This window comes from Populus alba, chromosome 8 (assembly GCF_005239225.2).
Source record: "Populus alba chromosome 8, ASM523922v2, whole genome shotgun sequence".
Classification (NCBI taxonomy): Eukaryota; Viridiplantae; Streptophyta; class Magnoliopsida; order Malpighiales; family Salicaceae; genus Populus; species Populus alba.
In genome coordinates, this window is record NC_133291.1 from 18,233,811 (window position 1) to 18,245,526 (window position 11,716).

General features: G+C 37.3%; 1 protein-coding gene across 2 annotated transcripts; it reads right to left on the reverse strand.

Moving 5' to 3' along the window:
- Positions 1–2,957: 2,957 nt before the first annotated feature.
- LOC118032847 (putative E3 ubiquitin-protein ligase LIN-1) lies at positions 2,958–9,464 on the reverse strand. 2 transcript variants are annotated; one of them, XM_035037623.2, is made up of 17 exons: positions 8,473–9,456; positions 8,174–8,246; positions 7,722–8,003; positions 7,530–7,588; positions 6,322–7,425; positions 6,067–6,208; positions 5,668–5,913; positions 5,285–5,579; positions 4,868–4,989; positions 4,660–4,779; positions 4,399–4,530; positions 4,172–4,294; positions 3,955–4,065; positions 3,730–3,876; positions 3,536–3,661; positions 3,325–3,441; positions 2,958–3,204 (listed from the first exon to the last, which is right to left on the reverse strand). In XM_035037623.2, the coding sequence occupies exons 1-17, from the start codon at positions 9,192–9,194 to the stop codon at positions 3,187–3,189; spliced, it is 3,939 nt and encodes a 1,312-aa protein (XP_034893514.1). In that variant the 5' UTR covers positions 9,195–9,456; the 3' UTR covers positions 2,958–3,186. The 2 variants fall into 2 exon arrangements, 1 of the variants encoding a protein (XP_034893514.1); XR_004684728.2 differs by lacking the exons at positions 2,958–3,204; positions 3,325–3,441; positions 3,536–3,661 and having other exon boundaries at positions 3,738–3,876; positions 3,955–4,043; positions 8,473–9,464.
- Positions 9,465–11,716: the final 2,252 nt, after the last annotated feature.

Genomic DNA, 11,716 nt, shown 5'->3' on the forward strand with positions numbered 1-11,716 from the left:
GTAACTATGATATTGTGTATGCTGGTTGAAATTTCTTTCTCTTTGCTTTAATGGATGTTATGCTCTGGTTCTTTTTATTGTAATGATGAATATGATTCAATTGCTCTTCATATTCATTGTTGTTATGCTGCTTCCATTTGTTGGTGGCTGAGTTGGTATGGGTTGTTCGACCATGTTTGTTGCTACTACATGCCATGATTATGCTTCTTGTTGTCTTGGATGCATCTTGATTCAGGGTTATCTAATCGATATGGCTGGTTTCTTACTTAGCTTTGTTGTTTTTTGCACTCTTCAAGTGGAACATGTTTAATTTGCAGGTGCTAAGTCCAATGCTTATGTCTACTAGAGTTATGGAAGGTATCTGATTCTTAGGCTGCAGATTGCTTTGGTCGGCCACTTGTTTGTTGTTTGCTAGATTTTAAATCCATATCTTTGTTTGTGGCTTTTGATGGAGTAATTGTTGCTAGGTGTTGCCTTGGATTCTGCTTGCTATGGCTGGCTTTTTGTTGTTATTGTTGCGTTGGTTTGCCTGAGTTCATAGCTTCGGATGTGGGAAGTGCTCCCTAACTTCTGTCTCATCTCCTAATGACTATCTATGGGCTCTTTGGAACTACTACTCTAGCTGCCCTCATTTTCGACCTTCGGATCCACTTATTTCATCTCCCTCTGTTGCTAATGTTATGTTATTTTTTATGCTTGGTGGGTTAACTTCGACACCTCTCCTCTAAATTGTTTCTTTGATTAATCTTTTTTGATGGATGATGCCTTTGGTTTTGCATTTGGCATCTTTTCGGCCGTAAATTGTTGTTTTTTGTTCTGTTGGTCTTTAGCCTGGTCCTTTTTTGTACGGGCTTGAAGCTTGGGTTTATTTTATCTAGGGAGCTTGTTCCTTTTGGTCTTTTCTAATCTGGTTGTATATTCATGTATTTTGACTTGCTGGTTTACCAGCGTGGTTATTATTATTATTATTTTTTATCTTTATACCTACTTGTATTCTAATTAAAAAAAAATATATCCCTCTAAAATTGACTCACAATTCTCTCCTTGCCATTTTATTAGCAAGAAATGATTGGAATTAATTTGATAATGATTGAATTGGTAAACTAATCTAATCATCTGTCTTGTTTTGCTCCACAAACTGTTCTTGCCATTTTCTTTGTTGATCAACTAATAATTCTTGAAGTTCCTAGTGAAGGTTTTGCAGTCTTTCATCTAATCTCTTGCAATGTTCTTTAACAACCTTTATTTATTGTTTTCTATCATTTTTTGAGTCAATATATATACTTCTAATCGAAGTTAGGCTCTAATACCAACTGATAAACTAATGGCTTAACAAGAAATGTAAAGAGATAAATAGAAAGAAGAAAAGAAGAAGAGACAGAGAATAGAAGAAGAAATTATATAGTTGTATTATTAATTGCCTTACAAAAAATGCATATTTATATATTTATACTTGTGCAATCTTCAACTGACTTGACTAACTAACTCTCTAGCTTCCAACTAATTCCAACCAATTAACTAGTTAAGCTTAACAACATGAATCACATGTTTTACATGTGCTTTAATCTTCAAACCCTTCAACAACTGCAATTGTTATTGTTCTTCACACCAGCTACTGCCACTATTTCCTTTGATTCCATCACGTGCACCTCTAATTATAACATGTACAGAATGTGTAAAATGTAACAATTCAAGATCATAATTTGTCATGTTCAATTTTAAATAAGAAGATTAAGAAAAAAGATTAAGGTTGTAATAGTGAGATTGATTCAATGGTCAAATTCCTTCCTTGAAGATGCAACATGAGAGGAGTTAGAGAAAATTCAATTGCAATTTCTATAATTTTGCATAGATTCTTGAGGTAATTCCATAATTTTACAGATTTCTAAGGTCAAGAATCTCTTCAATGGAAAGATATTGTTACATTCTGCATATTCTACACATGTTATAATTAGAGGTGCATGTGATGGAATCAAATGAAGCATTAGCAGTAGCTGGTGTGAAGAACAAACTAGTTGCAGCTATTGAAAGGCTTGAAGATTGAATAACATGTAAGACACGATTCATGTTATTAAGCTTAATTAGTTAGGTGGTTGGAATTAGTTGGAAGTTAAAGAGTTAGTTACTCAAGTTAGTTGAAGATTGCAAAAGTATAAATGTGTAAACATTCATTTCTGGTAAGTTAAGTAATAATACAACAATACAATTTCTTCTTCTATTCTTTGTTTCTCTTTTCACATTCCTTGTTAAGCCATTAGTTTAATAAATAGTTATAAATCAAGTTGATATATAGAATGATTTACGACTATTTATTACATAATTACATATTTTACGATAATGAATCTAATTATTAATTGCTACTAAGTTTTTTCCCTTTAGTGTGCCATTATTATTAGAGTTTATGAAATGGTATTCAAGACCTCGTTGTTTTTCTATATGAAATTATTAGATAGATTTGTTATATTAAATTCAACAAATTACATTACAATTATAATTACCAAAGAAAAATTAAATGGCAAGGAAAAATCATTGTAGGCCAAGACACTTCCTGAAACAATTTTTATGAGATAATTTGTCTTTCTTTTGTTGAAAGCTGAATATGTGGCTTGTCCATCCATGTTATAGTTATTACACATCTTCAAAGTTTATGTCTTGTGTTTAAATAAAGTGACATGGTTTTAAAAAAAAATTTATGAAGTTAACTTTAATTCTTGTTTGAATATGATCAGGTTAGTTATGCTTAACCCGATCAATTTCTAAATTAGTTTAAAATAAAATTTAACCCGAGCTAAATTTTAGATCTAAGTTATTAGATTAATGTGTTGTTCGAGCCTTGTTGATATTCCCATGTATAGTTAATCTCTATAGTCGTGTGCAATGTTTCATTTGTTTTTCTTGTTTTGTCAGCTGTTGATTTTGTTTATTTGAAAGGAATTCGCAAAATAATCGTCCTATGATTTTGTTTATAGCTGAGCTAAAAGTCTATATATCTTTATTTCTTTTGTAGAACTGTACTTCGCATTTCACAAATATGTTCTTTGAGGGTAAAATTTACAACAACCGATTGCGTGTGCTCTTACAGTTCTTCTGTTCATACGGGACCAACAACTAAGCCCTGCTACTTACATCATAACCGTGTATACTGCATCGATCAGAAGCTATACATTGCTGGAGCAATGTCGAGCACTAGAGTGGTATCCAGCCCTGTCCATCATAAAAAGTTGCAGAGAGAACAGTCATTTAAGTGTGTGTTCGTTGGCCGCGTTAACAAAGGAACCCTAAGTGCTTGAAGAAAATTAAAGTCCATAATAGAAATGAACCAACCTTAATCAGTCCTTTCTCAGTACCGCATAGAACCATGTCATTGGCAGTAAGAAGGCTCGTTATTTTGCTGCCTGCAGAAATCCTGCCCACTTTCTGTTGCATCCCTCTTAACCAAATCTAGTTTCACATGTAGTATTCGAAGTTATAATGGCTCTGAGCAACTAAGCAGAAAGTCCTCTGAACAGTTTAAAGTGCAACCTGTTAGCTTTACCTGAAGGGTGCTGGTTGACGAGGAGGAATTTAAGTAGATGAAGTCTTCCACTACTCCCATTAGTAACACATTCCTGCCCTTGTCTGCTGCTATAGATAAACGGGGCTTATGATGTGTTCTCCATTCCTGTAATATTCTGCGTCAATGAAAGCTTCTTGCAGTACAGTACCTAGATTTATGTGCATGGCTCTTACCTTAACTTTTGAACCCTCGATGACTGAACTTGCACTATAAAGCCAATCTCTGTAGACAACAATTGCATTGACGGGTTTCTTTTGCATCATCCAACTCTTTGTTGGTGCCTTGATCTCCTGCTCCCTCTTAGTTGCTATGGTTAATTCCTGAAAGAATGTGTCGCACACTGTTTTAATGTCCAGTTGCTGCACAAGGATGCATCAAAAGAGGCTCTTAAGCTGTACCTGTATGCTTGAATCTTTGCAGCCTATGTAAATCTTTCCCTGGACCACTCTCATGCTCTTCACCTTCTTAGCCTTACAGATGTCTCTGGCTGTTCTTGATGAATCATAGACCTTGAAGTAAAAATTTCAGTAGATCATGGTAATCTGATAAATAATTTTCCAAGAGCATTACAAGTCCCCTCTCTCCACACATGTATAGCCTTACTAGTTATATTACCTTCATTCTGTGGCCTTGGGTGATAACAAAAATCATTTGGTCATATTTTTCCAACTGTCGAATCGGTTCCTCCATAGCTATGACTTCAGTGCACTCCGGTTTCCTTTGTACCATTTTCCAAACCTGTTAGAAGAAGGGTTGTGGTTCCCAAAATACATAATTCAAACTCCTTGCAATATGTTGGCTGATGAAATAACAGTAATCTTTGCAATGAGACAATTTTATACCCTAATGGTTTTGTCAGAAGATCCACTCAGAAGGCTCTCCCCTGCTTCAAAGAGTGAAAAACATGTCACTGCTTTTTTATGCTCTTTCAAGTCCCATATAATTGTGGCTGACTGCTGTTTGATGTCCCAAACCTGATCAACATTCCCATAATTTGAATTATTTTCAACTACAGAAACTAGTAACGCTGGATTTGATGACTTTTACCATCTCTAAGAGTGACTGGTTGACTATCCAAAATACAAGACGAGTCTATTTCATACCTTGATCGAACCATCTGAATGTCCACTATAAAGCAGTCCCTTGTAGTAGATGAGGGAAGTTATGGCTCCGCTGCTGCTATCACTTGCCTCCACAATTTGTGTGTGAACGCAAGAAATACGCTGTTTTGTCATAATAAGAATTTCGATAGGACAGTCATGAGGGCATCTGAAATCTACACACCTACTAGCAGTGTCAAAGAATACTAACCGATTGGGTGGGCAAATAATAGTCAGCTACTCTATGCAGTTCATCTGCCATCCAGGTTACTCCTGAGAAACGTCTCAGCGATTCCCGTACTCCTTCGGAGAAATGAATTAGTTTCTGCATCCCTACTCAGAGAAAATAAAATGCATTTGAATTGGAGTTGATTGGATTTTGCCTGTTCATTACTGTGTCACTCGTGCTAATGTGAATCTCAGCAGCGGAGGATGCAAGACATCGGTATACGATCATAACAAATCCCAGAGAAAAATGAGTGTGATGTTAATGCTTCATGACGAGAATTATAACTGTTAGTAAGTGTTGAATTACCCTGAATGGATCGGATTGTTCATGTGTTGTGAGTGTCATGATGGACTTAAAAATGATCATTCACAGTTAGAGTTGCTTTTGTGCTCATATTACCTCTTCCGGAAGCATAGTTATAGATGCACAAACATGCCAGAAGTCTTTCTTCAAGCTCCGATCCAGGGTGCAGAAATTGCTCCATTCCACCAAGCAAGATCTCACACGCAGAATATCTTAGGCTGGTTGGACACTTTGCAATTTCAAATCCAATCCATGCAATTGCGGTGAGAGAGTCCCGAGAAACCCTCTTTGCCTTACTCCTTAGACCTTTCTCTAAAGCATGGAAGACGGGTTTTCCTACGTCAATCACATGCTTTCCAATCTTGCTGCTCCATGAGTCAACCGCACCATCCTGCATTTTAATTTCATGCACCTCACTTAATCTGGATAGTTGTTACCATATTGAAATTGATTTATTTTTGTATATTATTAACACTCACCTGCAGGTTTTGATCCAACCAGTCATAGTTTCTAATCATATTTCGGTGACACAAGGAGGTCAAGCCTGCCTTTTTTACTAGCCATGCCACAGTGTATGGCTCCCCTGTCCAGGCATAAGTTCCTCCAAGGTTTGCAAAAATGAATGCAGATAACTGTTGTGTAGGAGAGCTTACTTCAGAATCCACTGACTTGAGGATGACCTGTACAGCCTCTTCTTTGAATGAACCTTTCTCAGATGATTCTTCCTGCATGTGTTCAATGTCTGGCCACATCAATTGAAGTCTTATCCAACAGCAACTGGCCATGGTATGAATCCATGTTTTCTTTCTCTAAAAGTGAGTGGAGGAAATGACAGTAATTAGCTTTAAGATTATACATTCAAATTATTACACACTTACCACTGTGTCTAGTTGAAGCAGTAAATTTGCTGCCAAGAGTTGGTAATCTGTTGGAAGTTCTCGGACGCAATAAACCAATACTTTCATAATTTTGGTGCCTCCTTCTTTTCTTATCTGCTGCAATAAGTTCGTAGCTGGTGATCTGACAAAAAAGAAAAGAAAAAAAAACACTTGAGGATATTTTTCCAAAGTACATAAACCACATACTACACAGAGAACCATAGCATGCGAGTATTCTCAATCTGAAACTCGTACCTTGGCATGCGAAGCAGTTCATGGAAAAACCGAAGTGCTGCGAACTTGGCACACTTCTCATTACCTTGGAGTAGACATATAAATGGAGCCACTGGAATACATTGTGCTACTGATTCTCTGCATTGCCCATCAAACTGCATGCATTTTACTATAACATTGGCCAAGGAGACATATCCTTCCAGATTGTTATTTCCAGCGACGTTGAGGAGTTCCCGAAGAACACGAGGAGAATTGATTGCAGCCAAGTGCGTGTTGTTAGTTGCACAGTCAAATGCAGTGACCAAGACTTCAATAATCATCAACGATGCTGCAGGAGGTGTCAGAAGAGGTGTCGCTGGTTTCTCCATGTAACTGTTTGAAGAGCACACGACCTCAACCAAAGCTGGCAAGAGTTCTAATGTCTTCATTTCTGCTGGAGATGGATTTATCATATGAATAAGAATAGCGGCCTCATGCACATTTCGCTTCAAAGCAGTTGCCAGATCACACAGCCTCAGGCCTTTATTCTTGATGTCCTCTACAGCAGACTTGTTTACCGATATGATAGTTGTAAGTATAGAAACCGATGCCCTTATAACTCTTTCCTCTTTGGAAGTTGAAATAGCTGTCAGGAGTTGATCCAGCATTACATCTTTCAACATAGTGTACTTCACTCCTCTTTTATTGTTCAGCATTTTGTAAATGGTCATCACTTCTCCAGTATAATCTTCATCAAACTTTGCTAAACCTTCTGAGAAACATAGTTTTGAAATTACTTTCTCAATATGTCCTATCACCTCAGCACTGGAGTCTCTTCTGTAATGCACACAGAATTCATTTAAGTTTTCCCGGCTATGTGGGTCCTGTTTTGTCCTTGTAGCTCTGCGTTGAACTAGCTTCTGAGAAGACTTTTTCAGATGGGAATTCCACTGGATGTCTGATCTTTTACCTCCGAGTTCCAAGACACGTAAATCTAAATCGCTGACAGAACTTAAGAATCTTTCAGAAAACAAGTCATCTATATTTACTTCACTGGCTTCTTCCCGCATTCGGTGCTGAGGAGCATGTGGCAAAATCTTTGTTGTGGACATTGAATGCACTGTGGAACAAGGAGCCTGCAGCATCCTGTTGAAGTCATTGTAATTTTGAACATTTCAAGTGAGTACAATTTCGATGTTCATTTATCTATAACATGCTTGGACAATAAATAAAAATATTTTGAACATAACTGATCCCAACATTCTGCTTGCAGATCATGAACGCCTCTTCTTGTAGTAGTAGTATTTTCCTGATTCATGAAGAACATATAAATAAGCGTTCAGCCTTGGTACTCTCAAAAAACAGCTGCTGGAAGTACTTTGAAAGTAGCATTGCTGAAATACCAGAAAAAGGCATGCATATTCCACATATCAAGTAATTACCTCTGAATTATGTTCTTCCAAATCACAACTGTCGCATGAACTTACTGAAGTTGGCGAGTCCAATTCGCCTTCCATCAGTATTTCCTGAAGGCGTCTGATGCTTTTACACTTATCAAGGTTTGCATTCTGAATGTTGACCTTTGGAACTTGATCCAATTGTTTCAGAGCATTGCTATAATACTGAAGTTCTTGGATGTCGTTTGACATAGGTTCATTCGCTTTGCCTTCAATTCTATTTCCTTGAAGATCAAGCGGATGCACCTTCTCATACTGCATTAATTTCTGTATCATATGAGATGGATGTAAGATTTCACAAACGAACACTATAAAATTAGTTGTCGAATCATGTGAACAATGTGTAGTTTGTAAATTCAGTACTGGAATCCCTTTTTTGAATATCTTCAAGCAGTCAGATTAATACATGGATAAGATGAAAGATAACTAAGACTCACCTTATGATAACTATGCAAGCAGTGTCCTTGCTTAACTGAATTCCAAAGATCACTGCTGCTCTTCATCACATGCCTGTATTGAGCTAATAATTATGGGGTGGCTCGGGGGATCCAGATTCTTAAAATTTCCAAAGATAAACTTAAAAAGATAATTATCATGCTCTCTACAGTACATTTCCATAGCTGATCCTAGGTTAATCAAAAGGCTCAAACTAAATCTGTGGCCTCACTGTCACGTTAAAATTATTGAGTTGGTTTTTATTTTCATCAACTATGATGATAGTAGGACAAGAACTTACGATAAATCTTGTGATTCTTTATCAGGGGAAGAAGTATTTCTGCTTCTGCAGTGCCCAGAAGTCTCTCCATGCAACATGATCTGACAATACATTAACCAGTGTTTGTACCTCCTCGCAATTTGTCTGATTGCTTCATCAGTATTGTCCTCACCAAAATCCCAGGAAGATTCATCCTCTATCTCAGATTTGTTGCTTAGAGGAAAAAGAACTCGACAAAACTCCGGTGCGAATTCTGTTCGAACAAGTCTAGGGGAGACCGCCATTGCCTGTAAATAATGCAGCGCAACCTGCCACTCATCATTTTGTAGCTTTTTAACGGCTGAGAGGTAGAAGTATGAAAAGCAAACTAAGAACTGGTTTTGAATTCCTGCTGTGACCCCATGCTCATCAAGCAATGCTGGAACCTGAAGCAACCTTTCTGAGTTCCTGAGATGATCAGTTTTCTCTTCTGGGCATTTTGCTTGTATTGCAGCTTCAATGCTTTCAATTCCCCAGTAAAGATTTGAGAGGACAGAGTGCTCAGAGAATTCAAAGAACTTCTGGTTTTGAATTGTATTTAGCATTGAAGTACACTGTGATTTCAAGGAATTCCAAGATTCAACATTTTCCAAGAATCCAATCATGTATTCATTGATCGAATCTACAATTCCCCTTATGGATTCAAGATCTGGTCTCTCATGATCATGGGATTTGGCTAAACAAGAAACAGAACTCTTAGACATCTTGTGAAGCTCAAGAAGAAGAAGAAGAAGAAGAAGAAGAATGGTATTGACTTATTGTATAAAGGATAAGAGAGTGAAGTTATATAATTTGTGCAGAGAATTGAAGGTCTGGAACAAATCCCCGTGACACTTGCAAACAAGTTGCAAACTTCATTGGTCCCTCAATTTCTGCTACTTGAAAGACAAGACATTGACGATTGCCTTGTATCCAAGGAGGTGAAGAGATGTGAAAGAAAACAAACTTTGCCGTGTTCACTTATCTTCACATGCTTCAATGATCGTATCACTGCCAAATTCTTTTTTGTTTCTTCTACTCATTGAGTGTGCTGTGCCATGATTTTTCTTAGTTATTTTGTCTTTATAAAGAACTTGATATTGGAAGAATTATAGCTTCATTAGTATTGTGGGGGTGTTGAGTCCTCATTGCATTAAAAATAAAAAAGGGAGAGATTCCCTTCTTTTTTTTAATGTCGAGGACACGCTAAAAAAAACAAGAAGTTTTTCCAAGACTACATTTCGGCTGATTTTTTGGGTTCAGGTTGTTCATGTTCTCCTGTGAAAAAGAGATTTTATATATATAAGTAGAAATTCTTCGATATTTAAGTTAGTAAAATCCTTACAGAGGATCATAGTGTATGAGATGATAACAGTGAAAAATGTTTTTTTACTAGGAAAGAGAGACAACAGCTACATTATCGATCAAGTCATCTGCCATTTCATGTGGAAGTATATTCCTTGTACAGAAATCAGAATTGTATTTACTTTTATCACATGTTAAATGCATCAGATACAGACAGCACGTTGACTTGACAGTAGAAGCTTCACAGTATCATCACGGGTGCAGGAACCATGTAACCATTTACTAGATTTTAACCATCGATCCTTGGTAATTCTTCTTCTTTCATTAGATTTTACAACGCTTTTTTCGTACTAGTAAATATAAATATAACAAAAAAATAATTACTGGTTGATTTTTTCATATGCATAGCTGTGCCTGAGGGTGATCGAGTGGCTTTGTTCGGTGCAGTGGAGGCCAGTAAATGATAGCATTCTTGAGACTGTCATGAAAGGGACACTACTCGAATTAGCACCAGAACCTCGGGGCCATTTCCGCGAGCGCTCTTCCTTTGCCAAATTGAGATCCAGAGAGATGACCATCACATGCTCACAGTGGCTAAAAAACAACAGACAGCTTGTACCTATCAGAACCTTGACGAGAGATTTGAAGTTTTCATGGGATGTGCGCAGATATTGTTAAATCCAAGGTTGAACCAAAGTTATTAAACCTGGTTTGATGCCCGGGTCAATGGTTAGGCGGGTAACCCAGGTTGATCCTAGTCAATCCCAAATGCATACTGTGCGAAGAGAAGAAAAGAAAAGAAAAATCGCTGGAGAGGCTGCTACCCTCCCCAGTCTCGTGAGAGGATCTCCCTGCCACAGGTTATAGGGCTATCTATAGGCATAGCATTATTCTTCTCAACAATGACAAGAAGTAGTCAAGATGACGTTTCATTTGGTAGACTGGTAGGGCAATAATTTAGATGTGTGATTGTGGATTCGATCCTAGTCTGTCACGGGCACCATACTTTTGCTTCCATAACACCATATTTAGTCAAATTCACATGTATAATATAATATTAAATGCATCACCAGCCTAGCTTAGTGGGTAGAACAGAAAGGGCAATCCATTTCGGAGATTACTAGATAGTTGATTCGCGCTATACGTTGTTGTCGGTGATCTTTCAACGTATTAATAAATTCATATAAGGGCTATGAATTTTTTTGCACAAAGAGTTCAGGCAATTGTCAAGCAAAAGAGCAAAAGTCAGAGTGTCTAGAGATCTACAATGTCAGGCCAAACAAAGCCATGAAGTTTGCTGGAAAAAAAGGGTGAGAATGCTGAGGGGATTGTTAATTTTTCTCTGCAAGTGTTCTGTTGATAAATCTTGCTGCACGCATCTTAATTTAAGCAATGGATTAAAGGGTTCAAGGTGAGTGATCCTGCAGCAAAGCAACGATGCAAATGTCATCTGGAAAAGTGAAAAAAAAAAAAAAGATGTTTATTTCGAAAAGGGCAGCGATGGCTTGTAAGAACTCCAAAGAGGAAAAGGCATATATTTACATGATAAAAGCGTAGAGTGGCAGTTGCATAAACGTGCTGCTACATGTTCAAAAGCCCTCCATTTCCTACGAACCGATGTTCTAGTCTAACTACCGCGGAGAAAAGTAGGATATACAATTGCAAGTGTTGTTATTTTTTTCTCATCAAGAAATATTTTAATTGTTGGGTGAGAAATCACTACAAGATTTCATAGTTTTACCGACGAAAATATTCCATCGGTGGATGATTGAGAGTTACATCGGTAAATTATTTACCGACTACATTACCAATACGTCCATCGGCTTACATTTCGTCGGTGATTCCACATTCCGTCGCTATATCGGTCGGAAAAACAAAAAAACCATTTGCCGACGGTTTTACAGATGGAATTTGCGCGCAAAAAAAAAAGTTTCCCGCTTGA

Coding starts and splice junctions, on each gene's coding strand:
- LOC118032847 (XM_035037623.2), bottom strand. CDS start 9,194: ATGTCTAAGAGTTCTGTTTCTTGTTTAGCCAAATCCCATGATCATGAG. Junction 8,247..8,472: donor AAAGAATCACAAGATTTATC/GTAAGTTCTTGT, acceptor AGCTCAATACAG/GCATGTGATGAAGAGCAGCA. Junction 4,066..4,171: donor CCCAAGGCCACAGAATGAAG/GTAATATAACTA, acceptor TTTTACTTCAAG/GTCTATGATTCATCAAGAAC.